The sequence below is a fragment of the Ostrea edulis genome, chromosome 7 (genome assembly GCF_947568905.1).
Source record: "Ostrea edulis chromosome 7, xbOstEdul1.1, whole genome shotgun sequence".
Lineage (NCBI taxonomy): Eukaryota > Metazoa > Mollusca > Bivalvia > Ostreida > Ostreidae > Ostrea > Ostrea edulis.
This window is the reverse complement of record NC_079170.1, coordinates 19,144,741-19,169,579: the sequence shown is the minus strand read 5'-3', so window position 1 is coordinate 19,169,579 and position 24,839 is coordinate 19,144,741. Positions and strand designations below refer to the sequence as shown.

At 34.5% G+C, this 24,839-nt stretch overlaps 1 protein-coding gene across 1 annotated transcript in view; it reads left to right on the top strand.

The window, feature by feature from the left end:
• LOC125653882 (uncharacterized) overlaps positions 1–24,587 on the top strand; it is a 31,259-nt gene extending 6,672 nt beyond the window's left edge. The window contains exons 5-8 of the mRNA XM_056143626.1: positions 706–842; positions 8,260–8,310; positions 12,469–12,528; positions 21,411–24,587. Coding sequence (XP_055999601.1) covers positions 706–842; positions 8,260–8,310; positions 12,469–12,528; positions 21,411–22,768 — 1,606 coding nt within the window. The 3' untranslated portion in view covers positions 22,769–24,587. The remainder of the gene's footprint in view (positions 1–705; positions 843–8,259; positions 8,311–12,468; positions 12,529–21,410) is intronic.
• The last annotated feature ends 252 nt before the right edge of the window (positions 24,588–24,839 follow it).

Genomic DNA, 24,839 nt, shown 5'->3' with positions numbered 1-24,839 from the left:
TATTCAGCGTCGTTATTTAGCAAATTTACAAACATAGCATTTGAACCACAACAAAAAACATGGCGTTAATCGTGGAGTGATTATATATGATTAAGAAAATAAGATTTACATGCTTTTACGAATTTTATGTAACATCTCAGAACGACGTGAACTAGGGTAGACGAGATTCAAAATGGAGGAATACATGTGCACGCGCTAATATTTGAATCGACGCCATTGGTACCAAACTTTTCAAGTTCCATAGGTATGGTTTAATTTTTCATTATTTTCCTATATTTCCCTTTTAAACATGTATATACGTGTTACCTATAGGGAGAGCTCCGCTCTCACGGCCCTTCGGGCCGTGACAGGGCTTCGCCCTCTATTATGTATGCCTAAGTAATGTTTACGTATGTTGTCCCGGTAGCACGACTTTACGCGCCTTTCATTTGAAGAGTTCCACTAATGGAAATGATAAGTATTGTCAGTTATGTTTGGGAAAATGTAAAATGTTATGATGTTCACGATGTACACGTACAATATTGAAATGTTGGTTGTTTGTTTTATGATAACTCACTTATTTCTAATACCTGGTGTTGCATGATTCCTAGTTTGTAACTGGGGAGCTACTTAAAGATTCAATTACATAATGACTTTGCTGTAGAACTGAACCTTTAGCAAAGCCAAGATGATTGTTTCTAATGGTTTCTAATTACACATCTGCAGGTGTAATGGGGTACCAAAAACAGAAGACAGAAGTACTGATAGTCCCTCGAAAGATAACATATACCTTCCATGGTTCGTTGTTTCGTTGGTATTGTTCTTCCTCTCAGCTGGGCTCAATCTATATCTAGGTTGGCAAAGTAAGTGCACAAATACAGGTTTTGTTTCTTCTATATCATCCTCATATTTTCCCCCTAGTTTTATCACGCTCGATGATAGAATCCATAAGACATGTAAATATTGCTAAAAATTAAGATAAACACCCCCTGTGATGAAGTCAGTTTTAGTAGATTCGTTTGCGAGGTGAAATTCTCAAACACTTAAAGATTTTCGAGCTGGCTCTTCCGGCTTACTGATAGTTCCTTGCTCCACGTGCTCTTTTAGGTTTGTCAAAACCATGGTTTTAGTAGAAGACATAAAATAGAACACCCTTCATTCACTTGCGACTTTTAAGCTTAAGGAAGTCCGCTCCTGACTGGATCTGTGAGAAAAAAAATGCATGTATTTAAGAAAGGGTCCAATCCTGAACCAAAATCGAGGTCCAATCCGGCACGTTTATCGTGGAAACGACCATAGTCCAATCCTGCACATTAGCAAATGTTCAAGTCAAGATATCTATCTAACCAAGGCAATGTAAGGGACAAATCGCATACACTGGTTCAATTTTTCATCAAAAGATATGTGCAGAGTCTATTTTACCTAAAGTGTCTTTCTTAAAATGCATGAAAACATGATTAGAAATATCTTTGCCCGCTTCGAATTCTATCGAGGCAACATCGTCAACTTCGATCAATGAATTTAGAGTTGTACATGTACATGAGTAAGAATTCCAACAACCAATCAACTTAATGATGCCTCCCTGGCCAGGTAGTGTTTTAAATTCATAAATTCGTCGTCTAATAAGTCGGTAAAATGAAGAGTTTTAAGAGCCTTCCTTTGTTTGGAAATGCCGTCTGCCATCTTGATTTGTCCAATCCTGCACACGATCATGACAGTGATAATTGTTATTGGCGGTACACCATGGGTGTGATCGGTCGACAGGAGATACTTACTCCTCCTAGACACCTGATTTCACCTTTGGTATGTCCAGGGGGTCCGTGTTTGCCCAACTCTTTATTTTGTATTCCTTATGGGAGTTATGAGATTGACACTGTTAGTTCTCTTTACCTTTCACAAAAACATGCCACATAAAGAACATGACCCACGAACCATGAAAAATGGCCTAGCCTGGGATATTGATAATTTCCGTATATAATAATCTTCTGGATATAGGCTTTCTAGAAATGTTTTTCTTTTTTTCATATATTCTATACTTTTTTGTTAATATGACGTTGAATATTGTGGTATTTAATGTTAAAAAATTAACATTTCGGGATACACGTCACAACAATAAACCTGCAATGACCATGTACAATGTACATGAACCTATAAATCTCTGAATATATCAAGTTATATGCACTCAAATAGCTAGAATGGCTTATTCAATGATCATAATAAGCATTTTTGACCAAATATGGGAAATAGAAATAAGAAATATTTTGGAAATGATGTTCAAAGCCGTGATTGTTCAACTTTACTTTTAAATTATTTTTACTTGAATTTTGAAATACTGAAATAAGAAGAATAAATATAGTATGTAGTCTATTTACATGGTGAAAGAAGTGAATCATTGGAACAATTCTGTTTCATATCATATTCCATGGTTTTGGGGTTTTGTTTTGTTTTTTGGTTGGGTTTTTTTTTTTTTTTTTTTTTTGTATTAAAACGACCGAGTATCGATATTAATGGTAACGAAATAAGTTGACACCGCGTCTCGTCAAAACATGTTCAATTCGAATTTACTCGGAATTACACGGTCAACGAGCATTTGCTGTGAAACCTGATTAAAGGAAAATTACTGTAGACACCTAATAGTAAGTATCAAATGATCTTTTTTGTTACATGTACATGTAGATTTCATAGCGTGAATAATAACAACACAACACCGATATAGGGGATCAGAGTGTATATTATTGACCCTGAAAATACGATTTGAGAAATGATACTATATAAATTTTACTGTATTTGTCTTGATCAATAATTGCATATTCCTATACGTATTAATCATGTAAAGATACTGAGGTCTTTTAACCAACAATTTTAAATGCTTGTACAATACATTATTGACTGACAGAACGTAATTCATGAGCTGTGATCTAAAAATCTTCCAGGCATGAAATGGAATATATCCCAAGGCACTGTAGTTTTAAATTGTTTGGATTATATTGCATTTACATGTAATGTATACATGCTTGTAAATGCCACAGAATGAGAAATAATCTAAATTGGCCTATTTTCATAATGTTCCCAAAATAGAAGTATCATGTAGATCTATACAGGAAATAACATTTACAAATCATGTTTGTTGTTTGTTATTTGCCAGTTAAGTATCATAATGATAATACTAGAGTTCATAATAAGTAATTATTATGCTAAAATCAAATACCCTTTTTATTGTCAACAAATACATCACTGGTAGAAAGGTTATGAAGCTTTTATCTAGCACAAGTTTCCATATTCTACAGGTTTACATGTGTCAGCAAGTCCTCAAAAGCAGCTTTAGGGGTTCCCAGGAGATTCTGATGCTCACTGTTAGACTTTCACTGTTGTCAAAATCCAACCTTATTTTCTCTTTTCTCAAAACTTCAGCTCTCAAAAACTTGTTTGATTAATTATGTCACTCCTGTTTTGTTGAACATGGTGTTGTCAGCAATAGGTTCAAGTTCTTTTATGTCTTGTTGTAGGTGATTTGTACAGAAGCGAATGATGGCCTCTTTTGAAATTAAGATTTCATGCCTTACTCCTACTGGGACTACAACTAACTTTGGACCTGGTCACTCGCAGATACAGCATGAAGTGTGCCCTCTTGATGTACATGGGGATGGGAGTGATACAGAAGGGGGACTAATTGGAAGAACTGCTACTGCTGGTGGTGGTGCTGGACTGTCTTGAATCTGTTGACTAACCGACTTGATATTCTTCTGTTTAATATGGGAGCAAAACACACACTCTGGCATATATTGCACAGAAAATCATGATCAGATGGTGCCCTCCCTATCAGAGTGGTGATCACTGTCCTATATTTCTTTGAAATCCTGGATCTGTGTTTTGGTTTTACTCTCCATGGACAGTTGAAACAGAGAAAGAATTAGGGACCACTCCTTGGCATATCTGAAATATTTATGTCATATACATGTAATTAAAATATACAATTTGGGTTGGATGAAAATCTTATCTTCATGTTAAAACCCATTAGCCTAGGTTATTTTTCCTAAAATCTAATTATAAATCAATTAACTTGTTAATTAATGCTTGGTGAACCAATTAATAAATTGTATTCAAAAACTTGGAATTATTTTTTTTGCACTAATAAACTGAAAATGTGTATCTTCAAATGTTTTGTTGATTAATGTCTGTGAAATATAGAGGGGGTATGGGGTTTACAACAATGTATATTACATGGTTAATTTATTTCTATTATGTAGTCCATGTAAATTTCTGTGGAAACGAGGAAGTTATTTATATTCGGTCTTTCCTATCCCGGGGTAGGAAAGACCGAATATAAATAACCCCCTCGTTTCCACGGAAATTAAGTCCATGAGAGCCTGAAATCTCCCAACCTGGGTCTGTTTAATGGACCCTTCCAAAGTCCTTTTTTAAGGAAAAAGTAAACCATTTTCCTAATCCAAAAAGAAAACTGGTGCAAAAACCATGCACATCTCCATACATGAAATAATATAAATAATAGAAAAATTATCAGTAGTATTGTAATACATTTTCGGGGGGGGGGGGGAGGGGGGGGGTTGCCGTTTCACCTTTATAGATTGGTTTTTTTTCCTAACATTTAAAACATATCTTTTCAATATCAATTTTGTCTATAGCACAAAATAAAAATTCTAAAATCAATTAAAGCGTTTGATTTTCGTGTGTATATATAAAACAAAACGAAAGAAAAAAAAAACTAGGATCCTCCACTAGTAAACTATGTTTTCCATTTAGAGTTATTGCCCTTCAATTGAAAAAAAGTAAATATAATTAAATGAATACTTTAATTTCAACACAAGTTGTGTCAAATATTATTTAACAAGATATATTTTGATATGTATTTAAATTGACCTACTTCATTAAAAACAATTTTTCTGTGTGTTTTTGTAGGTTTCTTTCCACGTATATACAAGGGACTTATGAATTTACGAACTTAAATAGTTGAAATTGAAAACAAAACCATAATTGTTTCCTCTCCGTTCGATGTATGAAAATTGTACGTTCAAATTCTTAAGTACAAATGTAAAATAGATAGAGCTTACGGCCGTGTTTGACATTGCCGTAATATTCGGACATTTGTTAATGTAACACGTTGCAACAACTTTACAGTTACGATTGACAGACTTCATATTTTATAAGAAACTTTGAACTGTAGCCTATAATAATTAAACGTACAAAATTTGTAAAAATTGTGAGAAGCAATGGACAAATTCATACGATAGATCATACTGTCTGAATATATATCGCACATCTCCATGCGTAATACATGTGTACATGCTGGGCCTGTGTAATTGAAATCTATCGTTAAAATGATAATGTCCTACGGCACCGAATGTGGTGAGGGCCTGTCCCGAGACACAGTTAGATTATTCTAACTAGGGTATTCCGTATGGCCGTATAAGTTTGTACTGTACGTTTGATTCCAACATTCATTCTGTTTCGAACAATATCATTTTTAAAGTAACAAAAGGTAGGGAAATCGGTACTTTTAAAGCCATCGGAACGGACTTCGGAATCAAACATACACGATAGGTGTAAACCCCCCCCCCCCCGTACCTTTTTACCATAGGCCATGACTCTCATATTTACTCGTTTAGATATTGATTTTTTATTTTAAAAAATATGTAACAACATAAAAACTCACCTCTTTGCTGTTTCGTTTTGAGTCGTATCAACTGCGTTAGATGTATGTATTGACTTCCTTGGAATCTGACGTTTCCAGACGACACTTTTGTTATTATTATTTTTTTTTTCGACATGGCCGCATTGCTTACGAGTTAATTTTTTTGATGGAAAGTGTTAATCTAACTTTGCATTTTAATTTTAGTTTACAAAATTGAGTCGTGAGTAATGCGGCCCATGTGAATTTATAGACTGAAGTTGGCAAATTTATGCGATTTTCCCGGAAAACGTGAAACTGCGGTAGGTTTGGGCATTTACTTGAGTGCTTTAAACATCCGGTGTGAGGAAACGATTGCGCAATACAACTTGGCTCATGTTATGGATAAAAAATATAATCTTAGATTTATTCTAAAGTGTTCTTTAATTTTTCCAAATTTGGTAGGCCAAAAATGGCATATTGTGGGTCATGTTCTTTGAAGTCGATGCGTTTGTTAGGTAAAAGCGTTTGAAATTAAACATGCAAACCAATAGAGAAATTCTAACAATCGTACAAGAACTAACGACAATCAACATCAATAACTATAAATTACTCAACAAATTACAAATGATTTGAGGATTATCAAAATTAATAGTTGGAAAACGAAGTCACGTCAATAAAAGAATTTAAAATTACCCGTAGAATATAAAGATTATGAAATGCAGGTTTCAGAAAGCATAAGATCTTTAATTTGAGTTACTTTTCCCACTATCTTTTATTTACGTATGGAGGCCATGATTTCTACACTATATCTATATATGTTTTGAACTTTCCTGGCCTAGTGGTTCTTAGATGAAGATTTTCCATTATATATCTGTCTGCAAAAGGAGCTAGGTACGTTTGTTATCATAACTAGGCCCTGTAAAATACTTCACAAATGAAGAAAATTATCAATACAAATCATTGATATATATGAAGTTGATGATCCCTAGTATTTATATGTACCAACATATCGGCGGATCTAGGAGTCTTGTAATGTTGAGTACTATTCAAACCTATCTGGAATCCTATTGTGGCTCCACCCTACTCCGGGGGGATTTTAACAAACTTGAATCTGGACTATATCATAAAGCTTTCATATAAATGTAGACTTTTCTGATTCAATGGTTCTTGAGAAGATTTTTAAATGACCCCACCCTATTTTTTTATTCTTGTAATTATTTCTCCTTTGAAGGGGGCATGACTCTTCATATGAACAAACTTGAATTCCCTTCACCCTAGGTTTGGTTGAAATTGGTCCAGTAGATTTGAAGAAAAACATCGAAAATGTGAAGTTTACAAACAGAAGGAATACGGGTGATTTTGATATTTTAACTAAGGTGAACTAAAAAGGATTTTTTTCATTGCATAAATGTTTTTCTTAATCAATTAATTACGGACAAAGCTTTTTTTTTTTTTTTTAGAGATCAGTTAAAATTTATTTGCATCCAAATTGTCAATGTTTCCTAGTACTGCTCATGAAAAATGACACCAACGTTTCATTGAAATTAAATCATTAAAATCAAGCATGATAGATCAATCTTACATAGTACAATACAGTACCTTTATTAAGTACATGCTTGTATGATTTGAATTTGTGTCTTTTGCTCCATAATCATATAATGAAAATGCACCTTGTAATATTTCCTAATACTGTGAAGCATTGCTGTGTACATTGACAAAATTTGAAAGACTAGTATGTCTTGATAAAATCATAGCTGAGTTGATCCACACTGACTTTTCAAATCTGAATATACTTTGTATTTCTTCTGACTATGCATCCTGGTTATGTATGTCTACCCAGTCGACGTTAACTGATGTAACCTAAATTACATAGAAACTGTATGTAGAATATAAATTAAAAATGAATTTGTTTGCAACTCCTTTACACAAATATATAATATCACACATGCAAACACGGACCCCTGGACACACCAGAGGTGGGATCAGTTGCCTAGGAGGAGTAAGCATCCCCTGTCGACTGGTCACACCCACCGTGACCACGATATCTTGATCAGGTAAACGGAGTTATCCGTAGTGAAAACCAGTGTACAAAGAACGGTCTAACAATCGGTATGAAACACGTCAGACAGCATTGACCCAATTAAAGATTGTATTGACCATAGAATTCGCGAAATGCTGATTTTAAACACGACTGTTGAAACGTCTGCACCATCAACTTTTTAGTCAGTAGCTTGCCTCGATTTAAAACTGATCATTCTGATATACTTGTAATTATACAGAAAAAAGTATGTATTCTAAATGCGCATTTGTTCATTTTGATATTTAAATGTAAAGTGTCTAATTATTTAAAACCTGACAAGCAAAATTTTTTGGGTACCATATAATAAAATCAATTGATCACCCCTCTTTAGTTGACATGCATATACACCAGAAAGTACAAATAAAACAAGTATAATTATGTCTCCGTGAAATTACTTTATTTCATTTTTGATATTATAATAACCCACATTTCCCGGATACATTATCTCCGTTGACCTACAAAATGTACATGTAAAGATGATCACATGGGTATTGCGTAATTTCGTGCCATTATCTATAAAATCCATACATGAGATTATTATACATTTATAATATCATATGTTGTATTTCAGGAATTAAATCTACAGAGGAAGAAAGTCATGAGCACGATAGACTTCTTGAAGGTGTGTATTAAACGTAATGTGTAATAATTAGTGCTGATCACCAAATAACTATAAATTCATGTAACTACCAACAAGCAAAGTATTGATATCGTACAATTTTCATCCGCTAGCGAGTATTGCACAAGTTCGATAATTCTATCCACAATACCATAATATGTTAAGCTCTCTCTGATCAGTAGAGAAAATGGATACTTTTGAGAGTAGATAATAAAATGGTATTTTATTTCATGTAGTAAGCCACAGGTTATCTATACTTGGATTTTTCAACACCTGAATATAGACTGAACTCTATGATTATGGATGTTACCAATCGCAGACTCTTTAAACCACCACGGGTCGTGTATGATATCCCTTCCAAATTGTGCCGTCAGTTCCTTAAGCTCAAATTTACAAACAAAGGAATAAATGCCGTCAACATCAGCAACATTCTTCGTCATAAAAAAGTTCAGACGTGTATTCCAACTTATTTCAAATTCAAGTCTACACCCAGTATTTCCTACAAGTATACTTCTACTACTATTTTATCCAAACTTTTCACTTATAAACAAACTTTGCAGTGTCTACATATAGGCCATCTTATACTTAGTTCACCTACGTGTTCTTCTTCTTCATCTTCTTTCAACTATAATCCAGCTGGACATGTCATTACTAGTGATGTTGATAAAGTTGAAAATGATGACCTCAAATCACTTATTCTAAAAAGTTCCTAATACAGAGAACCTCGGTCTTTCAATTGGCGACAGAACGTCATTTCCATTATGAATTCTGTCGAAGATTATGCCAGACGATGGGCTAAATATGAAAAAGAAGAACTTGATACATTGTTAAGATGGATTAAAAGCATAAGAGGAATATTAAAATCCCGAATTAGACATAATCCCAACATTAAGCACCCCTTTTCGTAGCCAACGAGAAGATCACTGGATGAGGACCCTAGGCATTGCATTTCCATATTGATTCAATGATAATGTATATGATGTGAGAAATTTGACTAGTCCACAAAAATAATGTGAATGTGACGGGGCTCTTTCCCAATACCCAAAGACCCAAAGACGGAAACGCAGTCATGGGCATCGTTCATATAAAAGACCAAGTATAAATAATGTCATGTTTGATTCACTTTTGCCTTACATCAACAGACAATTAGGTCTACATCATATTCGTACAAAACTTTACTCCATTGAGAGTTTTACACACGTTATTTGAAGAAGCTATGGCTAGTCTATACTTGGATTTTTCAACACCTGAATTTAGACTGAACTCTTTGATTATGGATGTTGCCTATCACAGGCTCTTTAAACCACCACGGGTCATGGATGATATTCCTTCCAAATCATGTCGCCAATTCCTTAAACTCAAATTTACAAACAAAGGAATAGATGCCATCATTATAAGCAACATTCGTCGTCATAAAAGGGTTCAGTCGTGTATTCCCACTTATTTCAAGTTCAAGTTCAAGTCTACACCCTGTATTACCTACAGCTATACTTCTACTATTGCATCCAAACTGTTTAATTATAAACAGACTTTGCAGTGCCTAGATATAGACCATCTTATACGTAATTCACCAACGTGTTCTTGTTCTTCATCTTCTTTCAACTATAGTCCAGCTGGACATGTCATTACTGGTGATGTTGATATAGTTAAAAATGAGGACCTCAAATCACTTATTCTAAAATGTCCTAAATGCAGAGAACCTCGGTCTTTTAATTGGCGACAGAACTTCATCTCTATTATGAGTTCTGTCGAAGATTATGCCAGACGATGGGCTAAATATGAAAAAGAAGAACTTGATACATTGTCAGAATGGGTTAAAAGCATAAGAGGAATATTTTAAATCCCGCATTTATGTAGCAATATTCCATTATCACCTGCATATGGTGTTTCTATATCTCAACTGATTCGATATACAAGAGCTTGTTATGGGTATAGTCAGTTTTTAAATCGAGGTAAGCTACTGACAAACAAGTTGATGGTACAGGGATTTCAACAGTCTCGATTGAAGTCAGCATTTCGCAAATTCTATGGTCGTTATAACGATCTAGTTCGTCAATACAACCTCGCATTGGGTCAAATGTTGTCTGACGTGTTTCATACCGATTGTTAAGCCGTTCTTGGCACACTGATTTTGACTACGGATAACTCCGTTTACCTGATCAGGATATGGGGCTCACGGCGGGTGTGACCGGTCAACAGGGGATGCTTACTCCTCCTAGGCACCTGATCCCACCTCTGGTGTGTCCAGGGGTCCGTGTTTGCCCAACTATCTATTTTGTATTGCTTGTAGGAGTTATGAGATTGATCACTGTTCGTTATCTTCACCTTGCATATACGAAGACAAAAGTACGTACCATCTATCCTTTTGTGTTTAGTAAACCAGAATTGATAAAAGAATTAGATAGGTTACATGTGGAATATGTGTTGGTTCTAGCTGACAAAGTTGGTAACAACATTGTCTTTGTTTGTAAGGTCCATTATTACAACTGTATTCTAAACGAACTTGGCATCAATTCCACTTTTGGTAATCGTACTTGTACTCCAACTGCCCTTTCAAAAGATGAAATTCTTTAAAACCATGCTTCAGTTTTAGCCACAATTAGTATCCCAGTCAATGGGTCGAATGAATATGAGTTACCGTACCTATACTCGATTCCTAATGTACATAAAAACCCTTACAAACAAAGATACATTGCTGGATCCATTAAGTGCTCTACCAAGTCCCTATCTGTGCTTCTCACGAAAATATTAACAGCTGTGAAGGAGAAACTTCAAACTTACTGTGCGACTACATATGCCAAAAATGGTGTTAATCAAATGTGGATTTTTTAAAATTCTATAGAACTTTTAGTAAACTTGAAATGGCAGAATTTTTCCCAAGTCAATAACATTAAAACCTATGACTTTTCAACACTATACACGACCATTCCTTACGATAAATTAAAGACAAGATTTTTTGACATCATAGACAGTTGCTTCTTGAACAGAAATGGAAAACGGAAATATTCATATCTAGTGATCAGTCATTCAAAATCTTACTTTGTTAAACACCACTTTGATTCCACGCACAAGTACTCTGAAGTTGAAAAAAATATATGCTAGAGTTCCTCATTGACAATATCTTTGTGGTCTTTGGTGATCAGGTCTTCCAACAGTCTGTTGGAATCCCCATGGGCACGAATTGTGCTCCTTTGTTAGCTGACCTGTTTATATATGGATATGTAGCAGAATTTATTAAAAAACTTCTACGTGAGAAGAAAAAAATCTCTCGCTGTGGCCTTCAATTCGACATTTGGATATATCGATGACGTTTTGTCTATTAACAATAATAACTTTCATTCATATGTCGATTTGATATATCCCTGTGATCTCGAAAGACACCACAGAGTCGCCAACTTCTGCTTCATACTTAGATATTTTATTGAGAGTAGACACTGGCGGCAAAGTGATAACTCAACTGTATGACAAACGGGATGATTTCAGCTTCTCCATCGTCAACTTCCCATATTTATGTAGCAATATTCCATTATCACCTGCATATTGTGTTTATATATCTCAACTGATTCGATATGCAAGAGCTTGTTCTGCGTATAGTCAGTTTTTAAGTCGAGGTTAGCTACTGACAAACAATTTGATGGTACAGGGGTTTCAACAGTCTCGATTGAAGTCAGCATTTCGCAAATTCTATTGTCGTTATAACGATCTAGTTCGTCAATACAACCTATCATTGTGTCAAATGCTGTCTGACGTGTTTCGTACCGATTGTTAGGCCGTTCTTGGCACACTGATTTTGACTACGGATAACTCCGTTTACCTGATCAGGATATAGGGCTCACGGCGGGTGTGACCAGTCGACAGGGGATGCTTACTCCTACTAGGCACATAATCCCACCTCTGATTTTTCCAGGGGTCCGTGTTTGCCCAACTATCTATTTTGTATTGCTTGTAGGAGTTATGAAATTGATCACTGTTCGTTATCGTCACCTTACATTCAGTATATAGTCATGTATATAGTTGAATATCCAATATATGATTTTAGTTTGAATATTGATAATCCTACTATCTATCTGATAAATTGGTTGGATACTAGAACTCCCATTCAAACACATTTATTGGCGGTGTCATGTGATATTGATATATCATTCACTTTTGTATATGTAGAAAATACATCAGCAAAAAGTAGCAGAACTAAAGAACAAAGAAAGGACGAATATCGTGCTGGTAAGCATAAACTATCACATCATACATGTATGCCATGTGTTATGGTCAGAATTAACCCTGAGATCAGTAGAAATAAATCACAAATAATTCAAAGATTTACAAGTATTTACAGAAAATATACCAATGAAAATATTTCTAACTTACAGAAGTTCTAACCAGATTTCACCAAAACGTGTACCGTTGAGTTGAATTCACACTCGAGAAATTAAACTGTCAAAAATCGGCTGTTAAAGGTCATATGAAACGATATCATGAAGAAATTGAGTTATGTATGGAAATTCATTAATCAAGGGTTATTAAACATTAATTCATTTTTAATTTTTTTTTATTCAGTGTATTATTACGTCATAACAGCTGATCAAAAGTATTCGATCACGAAAATGATTTTTGATGATCGCGTCTGCTCTCCCTTGCTGATGACGTCAAAAAGACCCACTGTGATGTAAACAACTAGGCCTTATAACATGGTGTAACTAAGTATTAACTGCATAGCTTTGAAGCATGCCACAGTGTGCTGCATTTGATTGTAGTACCATGAAGACTGCACTTCAGTACATCCGTCAGTAGCCAACAATGTGGACACAAATAGATCAATTTCAAATCAGACGCTGTGCCAATATTTTTTTTATTTTCCAAAGACTGAGACAAATCAAAATATGAATTAAAGTCAACCGCTTAGTTAAAGCGAAGACACTGTAAGTATGTATTACTAAATTACACAACGGTTGGTTATCATTGTAATGACCAAAAAAAAAAAAACCAGCTAAAAAAACCAATTCATCAATGAACGCGAACTTCGAATAAATCTACTCAAAATGATATTATATTTTCCTATCTTATCTGCATTACAAACTCTATCAGTCAACGATATTCGTACAGTTTCATGTTTATTAGGCCTATACGTGTAATATAGCTATACGAGTATCACAAAAGTGTGTAATTTTTTATTTTCTTATTATTAATTGTAAAATTCAGTTGAATTAAAATTGTAAATAAACCTTTAATTCTGAAATTCAAAAAGAAAATCATGAAGTATCATTCAGAAATTATAATTTATTTTCCATATATACTATATCAGTACTGATAATACTAAACATGCTTATAAAAAAATCTCTCATTAAAATATTTGAACAGCGAGGATGTAAAGTGAGGAAGTAAATACCTGCTATAAAATTATAAACGTAAGCAATTTTTATATATAACTTACTTTTGAAAAATATAGAAGCACCCCCTCCCCCATTAAAACAACGATTTGTGAATTTTATACTTAAATTTGGACTCACGAGGAAACACTAGCTGATTATGAAGAACCGTGCGCCAGTACAACAGATGACATCCATGATACATTTGTCACATTTAGGGTACTCTACACTTACAAGAACATTTTAGCGCTATTTCAATATTGTGGTTATTCGTATCCCGTGGGGATCCGGGTTAGAATAGGTCCTTGAGCAGTACCCCTTTGCATGTCGAAAGAGGCGGTCCTTCGGATAAGACCACAAAAACCGAGTTTCCGTGTCACAGCAGGTGTGGCACGATAAAGATCCCTCCCTGCTCAATGACCCCGAGCATAGCCTAAATTTTGCAGCCTTTCACCGGCAGTGGTGACGTTTCCATATTAGTGAAAAATTCTCGAGAGGGGCGTAAAACTGTATTCATTCTCAATCAATCAATCTTATAAAAAGGAAAATGGGATTGTCATTACATATTTTAGGCTATTTCATAAATGAAATGTACACAAGTTCATACGACTAAACTTTTTAAGATTATAGTTAAACTTCAGTATCTGATGGCATGGGGTCTTGAAATCCATAGGCATCTGCATGATGTATGGGCAGTACTACCCCCCACCCCCCCTCTTCCATTCTGATTTTTTTTTTGGGGGGGGGGGGCGATAATTTCTCCACAATATGTGGATTCTCTGTCTAACCCATCCCAATTTTGATTTATGTAACTGTTTGACTTTCCCACTTTTTGTAAGATTTAGATATTGGCCTTCTACCGTCTATATTGTTACTGATGGAAGGCCAATCTCTAAAGCTTATAAAAAGTGGAAAAGGATTAGATAAATCGAAATTTGCATGGGATAGACAAGGAATCCATACATTTTGGAGGTTAAATTATCCCCGAAAAAAAGTCAGAAAAGGAGGGGGTAGTAGTGGCCATACTTCAGGTGCCTGTGCAGTGTTGACTTCTTCAATATCATTCATTCTCTGTTGTAAAATGTTATTCGCTTGCCGTGCATCATTCCTGACTGGTTTAAACTGATATTGTTGAACCACAAAATCGGGCAGTTCGTCAGAAAACAGAAATTAGTCCATATCCGTTAAATGCAGTTACATATTTCGTTGAACAAAACGTAAGGCCTATACTATTTTCATTGCGTTGTTTACATCGATGGGTCGTTGTGATGTCATAAACACACATAATCAAGAACGATAAGCGGATAACAAATTCATTCTATGTACAAATTTACAGCTTTATTTCTTATCAACCCAAAGACAATAATTTTTCATTAAACTCTATTTGACCTTCATTCATACCCATTTTTATGTTTTTAAAGCAAAATATCATTGTTAGAAATCGTTTCATATGACCTTTAAGTGGAATCAATTCACTTTCCAGATGTAATTCCGTAAATGGTTTGTCAAATGCTTAAAGAGTACTTAATACCACAAAATACAGTTTATTTATACTAAAATGAAGTTTCAAGACCTTTCCTTTTCATGACTCAAATAAACATGATTATATATTAATCTTTATATTGAACCGGCAATCATCGTTTTAAGAATAGAACGTCTAGAATCTTGTGTATATCACAGGTGTCAATCAAGTACAAACACCCCCCCCCCTTAAAAAGTTTGAATGACAATACGAAAACTTAATTCTCTACAAATCATAACCTAAATGGCATATACATATGTACATCAAATCAACGCACTGAAATAAAACAAAAAATGGAGTATATATATGATACTCTTGATAAGACAACTACAATAATATTGTCTTTGCCTTTGATATGTTTGATATCAATATCAATTTTGCAATAGTAAACTCCATCTTGTGAGTTTTTGATTCTTGTTTGGTATTTTATGCAAAACTGTGAGAGTATTGTGATCCGTAAAAACAAGAATTGGATGCACAGTAACATTCAAATAAACCTCAAAATTTTATAAATCTAACATCAAAACAAGACACTCTTTACCAAAGGCAGAATGATTTGGTTGACACTTTGTACGTGTAATGCTCACGGGTAGCTGTAAATCATCGCTAACCTAATAAGCTCTCATGTAGCACAGCAGTAATTGTAAGATGTTTAAACGATGCGCAAATAAATTAAACAATACCAATATCAGACGGACCTGTGCAGAACTCATAAATTCACCATTTCATTTCAATGAACAATCAAGATTAATCAAAGATTATATTAAGTTTATTCAATTACATAACATTTATAATTATATCTTCACTCACACCACTCATTCATACATTAACAATACATCTAATTAATTAAAAATATGATCAAAATATCATCAGAACTTAAACCTAAAACCACCCAAATGCAATAGGGTTGGGTAAAGGGGAGTAACTGTAATTAAATTAATAATCCCGTTATAAGAACATTTTATAGAATGTAAACAGGATTGAAGACCATGTTGTGAACTGAGTTAAATTACTCACTTATTCACTATGGTTAACTTATAATACACTTAAATATTTATTAAGTTCAAATCACCAACATGTGAACGTACAGTTCGATTACTGCATAGTCCATTATGGTTAACCTATTTCCATATGTAAATAAAAACTAAACCACTCGTGCACATCACAGTTTATTTACTGTCTTGATATACATATGGTTGATTCCTAACTTATTTATTAATAAATTCCAGAAAGAAAAATATCATTAAAATATAACCAAAAATTTACTAAAAAAAAAATATCTGAATTGACAATTAACTTATCCAAAAATAATTCTCAATCAAAAATACTTAAATTTCCAATCATTTCCAAAATTAATAAACTTCCGAAAAATTTACTAAATGAATAACTACTCACGGAAATAACAACTTAAATCACCGCATCGGTCGTTATACCGATCATTTAAATAAATAAAATCTAATCCTAAAGATAAAATAGATAAATAAATAAAAAGAAAAAAAAATTGGAACAACCAAACGTACCAACTATTCTCAATATACCAAAGGTGAAAAAGTAAGTCGCTGACGTCAAATCTGCGGTATTTATACTAATTATCAAACGATCAAAAGATCAGCTGGAAATATCGATAATCGATCTTGTGACTAAATCACGATACCTGATAGGATCACTATTTAAAAAAATCGCTTTTGCTTAAACGCCACCTATCGGATGATATAAAGACATCAATCAATAACCGATAAATTTAATAGCGAGCGCTGGCTCGTACTGCGAGCTCTAATGACTAGAGCGCGGGAAATAATCCGAGCTAAATCTCAACCTCTAACAAGAATTTTTTTTTGACGCCAATCCCATAAGTCCCTCGTAAAATAATAAAAAAAATCTTTGAAGTATTACAAACCTTTCTTATTTGAAAGGAAAAGATGACAATCATATTTTTCCCCCTTTCTTTTTCTTTTTAAAATATTGTCTAAAGAAATGTAAACAGTCACGTCACAACTATCAGGCCACGTCACAACTATCAGAATACGTCACAACACGCTCGTTGCATTTCCCGCTAAACTGGTTCCTACATTGGCGAGAAGAGCAAGACAGTAATCCTAATCAGTTTTCCTTGTTTTCAATATAAATTTTTTGAAAATGTATTCAGATATGCTGCGCTCGCCCCAACGGTCACACCGTAATCATATTATTTACATCACTTTTTCGTTCATAATAAGTAACATAAAATAGAATAAGTTTACAATCAAAATATTCAATGCTCTAAATACTAAACAGCTTTCACTCAATTATTTCAACAATACACCATGTTAATCTAAGTATTACCGACACCAAATCACCAATATTTAACACATCAGTCGCGTACTAAACCGGAAACGAGCAGACAGAAAAACAAGTGGTTACATACACATGACACAGACTTCAACATACAATTTCTCCGGCCGTATCACTTAGGTAACACATTAATACTTAGATCAAACATGCTTATACATCAACTACAACTAAATAATAGCATTCATATCATTAATCAAGTCGTAATAAAAAATGAACATGTATTCGTGCACAGTCCGAATTTCCTCGACATTGTTTACATACATACTTATACTCTAACACTAGCTTTCTAGGGTTCTACGCCATATCATCACTCAAAAATATTAAGTAAAATAAATTGTTAACATCTAATCTAGTTAATCATAAACGCCGGATGTATGAAAACTGCATCAACCCGCTCCAGGTCACCATAATGTACAATAACATAGTACAATCATTGACTCTATTCAATAGAAAAATCAACCCGCTCCAAGTATATACAAAAATAGTGAAATATTACAGTCATAGATTCAGTATGGCTTATCTACCACTGTTATGGATGAAACAATAAGTTACACTGCGTCATATAACGTTACTGTCATGAACTAAAAAGAAAATGGGAGTACATTCATTTGAAAGATAAGAAACAACTCCATCTACATTGTCATTATGTTCTTGAAACAAAGCAGCAACGAATTGCACATCACTAGGATCATAGACTGAATTCTGTGGTTTTGGATGTTTTTTGTCATCACAGACTCTTTAAACTACTACCGGTTATTGATGATATATGTAATCCTTCCGAATCATGACGCCAGTTCCTTAAACGTAACTTCTATTTACTGATAAAGGAATAGATACCGTCAACATAAACAATATTCTTCGTCATAAAAACTTTCTGTCTTGTATTTCAGCATATTTCAAGTTCAAGTTCAAGTCTGCACTCTGTATTTACAACAACTTTACATGTAATATATATTATATATGTACATCTACTATTGCATCCATACTTTTTTCAAAATTACAAACAATTTTACAGTGCCTAGATATAGACCATTATAAACATAATCCACCTCTGTGTCCAGCTGGATATGTCATTAGTAGTGATGTTGATATAGTTGAAAATGAGGACCTGAAATCACTTATTTTAAAAGGTGAAGATAACAGTGATCAATCTTATAACTCCTATAAGCAATACAAAATAGAGAGTTGGGCAAACACGGACCCCTGGATATACCAGAGATGGGATAAGATACCTAGGAGGAGTACGCATCCCCTATTGACCGGTCACACCCGCCGTGAGCCCTATATTTTGATCATGTAAACGGAGTTATCCGTACTAGATTCAAGACCCCAAACCTCGGCGACAGAACTTCATCTATATTATGAATTCTGTTGAAGATTAAGCGATGGGCTAAATATGAAAGAATGAAAAAACCTAATGCCCACCCCTCTCTCTATATATGATGCCCGGGCAGTTTTCACGAAAACATTTAAAACTTGCTGGCAAGTCGGACCTGTGAACTGTCTGAGTTTACTGGCCTACAATGAAATTTACTGGCCCCCTAAATTTTCATATGTTCATCACATATATTATGGAATGCATTGTAAAATTGTACAATTAGTTTACTGAAAGTATGGTTATTACTCGTATTCATATCCACCCTAAGACATCCTTTCTGTCGATACCAGAAAAAACAACACAGTACACGGTATTTTCTCTCTCTCTTCGACCGCAAACAACGACTACAAATTCACGTATTTTTCACAAACATAAAAACAGCCCGAGCGCACCTTCGGAAGTAGCCTTCTCTACGATTAATTAATTCTATAAACTATAGAAATTGCATAAAATCAGAAATAACTGTAATTGACTAAGTTCATTTTAATTGGACAATGCAATAAAGCAGCAATTACCGGTGTGCGGTGCGATACTGAACGCGGGAATTTTTGTTGTTTCAACAATTTGGTCGTTTAATATTCACGTGATAAACGTACAAATTATCTTGACAATTACAAGTATAGTTATCGTTCTTTACGAAATAAATAAACCACGATGTCCAAACACTTACTTTATGTGTTATTTTTTATTTTATTTTTTTTTATTTTGATGGTAAATTTAAAGACCCCCCCCCCCAAAAAAAAAACACCGTACGGTTGCTCCACGGATGACTGAATGTGGGCGGAGCTTATCCATGGTCAATGTTATTTACCTGGAATGTACCTGGCCAAGAGATCAGTTGTTGTGTATATTTTTATGATATACACAGGAAATTTCTCAGGTTATTACAAATTATGCTTAGTGTCTTGATTTGTGCAACAACAAAAAATAATTAAAATTTCTACCTACATGCATATCGCATTTCTATTTCCCGTAAACCTTCAAACTTGGTCATATTTATGTATTGCAAATGACAGGTTTAGCCCATTTCTAAACCTTTGCTTTTTAAAACTTCTAATTAAATTGTTATATATCGTATATAAATAATTTCCGAAATATAATATTACCCGGCGTTTCCAGGCACTTCCTGGTGTCCTGGGAGTTCGCGGTGTCGTGGGTGTAGTAGGTAAAATATCCATGTTTCGAGAGAATGAATAAATCCAAGTAGATCTGTGTACATGTACAACCATGAAGAATGGTCAAGATACCCCTCAATATGGGCCGTCTGTAGGGTTTCTGTAGCTGTAGTGTTTGCGTAATGGTGGTATCCCAAACAGAAGCTGACACGAAGTCCCCCCCCCCTCCTCTCTCTCTCTCTCTCTTTAGGGTTTCTGTGGACGTAGTGTTTGTGTAACGATGGTATCCCAAACAGAATCTGACACATAGCTAGTCTACCCCCCCCCCCTTTCTCTCTCTCTCTCCCTTACTCTCAATCATTGACTAAATGAGTAATTATTGTCATACGTATGCAACACTATTGCCATGCCATATTATTTCATCTATATTATTGCTACAGTTTTACACATCTCTCTCTCTCTCTCTCTCTCTCTCTCTCTCTCTCTCTCTCTCTCTCTCTCTATATATATATATATATATATATATATATATATATATATATATAAAACCATGATAAATTATAAATCTCAATAACTCTTTTACTGTTCTTTGATTTCTGATTGTGTAATTTATAATCCATGTGGTATCTCAAACAGAAGCATTTTTTAAACTACTGTAACAGTTTTACGCATGGGCAATATAACCATTATACATGTTGATGTGCTGCGCCAATAAAGAATTGTTCATGTTTTTATCAATATAAAGCCACAATAAATCATCAATAGAAAATATTCCAATAACTTATGTTTGTTTGGTGTTTTTTTTTTTATTATTATTGTTTGATTTCTGATTGTTTAATCTATAATACATGTATAAAGATGGAGAGAGAAAATACGATGATAAATTGCATTGTATAGGGGACGTTAGAAATTAAAATATTCTAGGTGTGAGTCAATGCTATCAAAACTCAGGTATACTGGGGCTTTCCTCGAGATCTGAAGACTGCCGGTCATCATTAGCCATGATTGTTATCAAAACATCTTTCACAGGTAGCTGTAGACCACGGTCTCTGCAAACGTCAATCAACCTAAGCTCTATTGTTAAAAGTTTGATTGACCAGCAGCTTATCATTGATCGTGACACAGGTAAAATTTGGGGGCATTAACTTAAAGTTGGGTCTTTAAGCAAATAAGACGTTTAGGATATCTAAATCCAACATTATATGTTATGTGACTTCCAAAAAGTCTACAAGCCCATCGGACTTCTTGATTTTTAATTTTCACTGACCCGACCGTAAAATTCACTGGCCTTGGTCTTCGGACCACTGAGTTTTCGTAAAGACATATTATCGTGAATGTCAGTTTAACATAGACAACCGTTCACTAAATTCATTTTATTGTTTTCTTTTCTTCAGCATACATTGAGAAGGAAATTTTTTCTGACTATGCCGTTGAGGAGGCTGAGTTATTTCAACTTTTGAAAAGGCAATGTCTAAATGATGAATATACTGGTTTTCAGTATCTTGTTAAAACAAGAATCAAGTCAACAGGGGAAGGTTGTATAAAAATATTTTGTCAACGTGACGAATATGGATGTACTCTACTTCATTATGCTGCTCAAGGGGGATCGATATTCATCTTAAAAGAAATCTTGAAGAGTGCTCCCGCAGAGGTCAAATCCCACAACGGTCAAACTATTCTCCATTATGCAATTAGATATCAGCATAAAGACATGAGTCTATATCTGATCAACACCTACGAAACACTCACAAAAGATTACCTTGTAAAGGAATGTAATCCAAGTCCAGGGATTGGATCAGAAATGTGTTCCTCGGAAGAATATTGTGAACCTCTCCACTGGGCTGCATGGAATGGTGATATGAAAATTCTAGATGACTTAAAACAAGCTAATATTGACATACGGCGATTAACAAAGAATGGTCTTAGTATACTTGATATCGCATGCTTGAAAAGCAAACCCAATTTCTGTCTGCATATTTTAGAAAATGAAAAAGGAATAAATCTTGATAAAGAAGACGCATGTGGATGGAATATTGCTCATTATGCTGCAAGATCAAATAATGTAGAGGTGTTGGAACATTTGAGGACCAAGAAAGAAAGCTTGATCACAGACATAACGCACACAAAGAAAACTACTTTCCACATTGCGTGTGAATATGCACAGCTTGAAGCTGTGAAGCATCTTACCGAAACACAGGAATCACTTTTACTCTGCAAAGATGAACGCGGATGGAATGCATTGCATTATGCGGCGAAAGGTGGCAACTTACAAATTCTCAGATTCCTTGTGAAGGACAAGAAGATGGAGATCAGCTCTCACACTAAGGAAAGTAAAAATCTTCTACATGTTGCATGTACTTATAAACAAGGGGATATCTGCAAATATGTAGCGCAAAAACATAAGCACCTAGTAAATGAGACGACTACAATGGGATGGTTGCCTGCTCACTATGTTGGAGTAGAGAGTAAAGGAGATGGAAGAGAAGAGAAGATTGTAGATATTTTATTTGATTGCGGAATGAATATAGAACAAATAAAGCAAAAAACCAAGGACGGATATTCTGTTCTCGGTGTAGCGATTTATCACCGAAATGGAAAGCTATTGAAATATCTTTCATCGATGAAAGACAAAATTGGCTTCCGTTTAGATATACAATTTCTTCAGGAAACTTTGGAGGAAACAAAGGATAGCATTATGAGAAGTATTCTTGAAAAAGAAGTGAATGAAAGGCAGAAAAAAATGCAAAACTAGTGCAATATCTTTTGTCGAGAAAATACAGAGAAGTTCTCGATAAAACTAGAGAATCTCTTCTGAAAATTAAGAAGGAAACTAGGGATAGTGATATGAGATACATTCTTCAAAAAGCCCTGGATGAAATGTAGAGAGACGCTAAAAAGATACTCTATTAATAATGTTTACAAAGTAAAACTTGTATGAAATTAAGATGTGGATGGCTATCCGTTTTGTGCACTAATGACTTTCAATTAGGTCACCTGAGTCATTCAGGTGACCTATTGCTATAAGTTTGTGTCCGTCGTCGTGCTACGTCCGTTGTCCGTCGTACGTTAATAATAAAACCTTTTTTCACTTCTTGACAACTACCGTTCCAGTTCTTTTCAAATTGGTATATATAAAGTATATTTGGGACAAGGGGGTATAAATTGTGAATTTGAGGTATCACGCGTCCAGGGGCCTATAGGACAGGGCAAAGAGATTAAAATACCATATTTGCAAAACATTTTCTATATAACCGCACTTATGTATGACAGCCTAACTTCATAGTCATGTAGGTGATCCCAGGGACAGAGCTTTTGGTACCAGGGTGGGGTCAGAATGGTCATAGTGATTATATATCTTAACATAGCTCTTGGGGCTAGCGACACTTTAATTTATGCTCGGATGATCGATAAGACATGTGACCTTGTTATTTTGAATGAATAGTTGTTATCATAAAATAGTTATCGTGTCCCATGGGTAAGAAAACAAAAACAAAAACAAAAAGGGACGAGCAACCAAAGAGCAGCCAATAGCAAATATCCACCTCTCTAGAGGTTTGAAACTCACAAATATACAAATCCATGGCATCTTCCATCTTCGCAAGCCAAGTGTCCGATTCGCATGATAGTAAGCGAATCGGACACTTGGCCTGCGAAGATGGGCATCTTCTATAAAAATAGAAACAATGGATATCAATCGCATGCCCAAATTGGATTATTAATGGACCGCTGACTTAACTGTTGGAATTAAAGAGATCTTGCCATGTCACGACGAGTGTATAGGTCGAGCTGCAATGGTGAGGAATTAGTGACACAGGACACTACATTGGTAAAACTAGATAATAACAGCATATTCTGTTCCGACTTACCTCGGGAAATACAGCTAACTATTTCGTGATATTGAAATGCAAAATGATACCAGAATGACATTTCCTATTTGAAGATTAACTCGTGATATATCTTGCATATTCCACCTATGATGTTGCAGCTCAAGATACCTCAGTTTGTCCATGGGATACTGAGAAACCATAACGCCAATTTCTTGACACCTAAGCAGAAATTGGAAAGAGTTGTTCAATTTTACCAGTAAGCTGGAAAGACGTGGTATTTTCATATTGTGTAAAATAAAACCGGTTAATTTGATAAGACCTCCTGCTGTGTGACAAGTTTTGCATATTTGAATGTGCAATGTATTAATCGATCAGAGTCATTAAGTAATTATATTCATATCAAAATAGATATGTTATTTGATTTATATTAAAGATTGACAGTATCGCAAGAATGTGGTTATGTGTGTGCATGTGTGTTTGTGTCCAATTGTTTCATTCATAAGGAAATATTGTATCGTACATGTAAACAGATAATGTAAATATTTTTTTTCAAATTTGTTTGTTCTTTGTCCCTTTTGATTGATCAAATAATTTGAGAAATCTTTATATGTTCATAATTACATTACATCATCAGTTCATTCCGTATTATCTTGGGATATTGTGATAAGACTAGGATAACCAAGTACCTTTATTTAGAATAATCAATGTAGTATACAATGGATTTCAATAAATTCTAGAGTAATACGATTGACTTCTTTGCTCTCATTATCCACACCAATGATGTTAAGGAGGTATGCCACACCAGAGAAATTTCATGTAGATGAAAAGTGGAGGATATGTACAATATTTTGAAGTTCAAAGTTTTCAAATTTACTTTATTTTGTCAAAACATACAGATTTAGTAGAAGATAATCTGGAAAAAAAATTTAAAACCCTTGCTGGACTCGAACCTGCGACCTACAGTTCAGCAGTCAATATGTTTACCTACTAAGATAC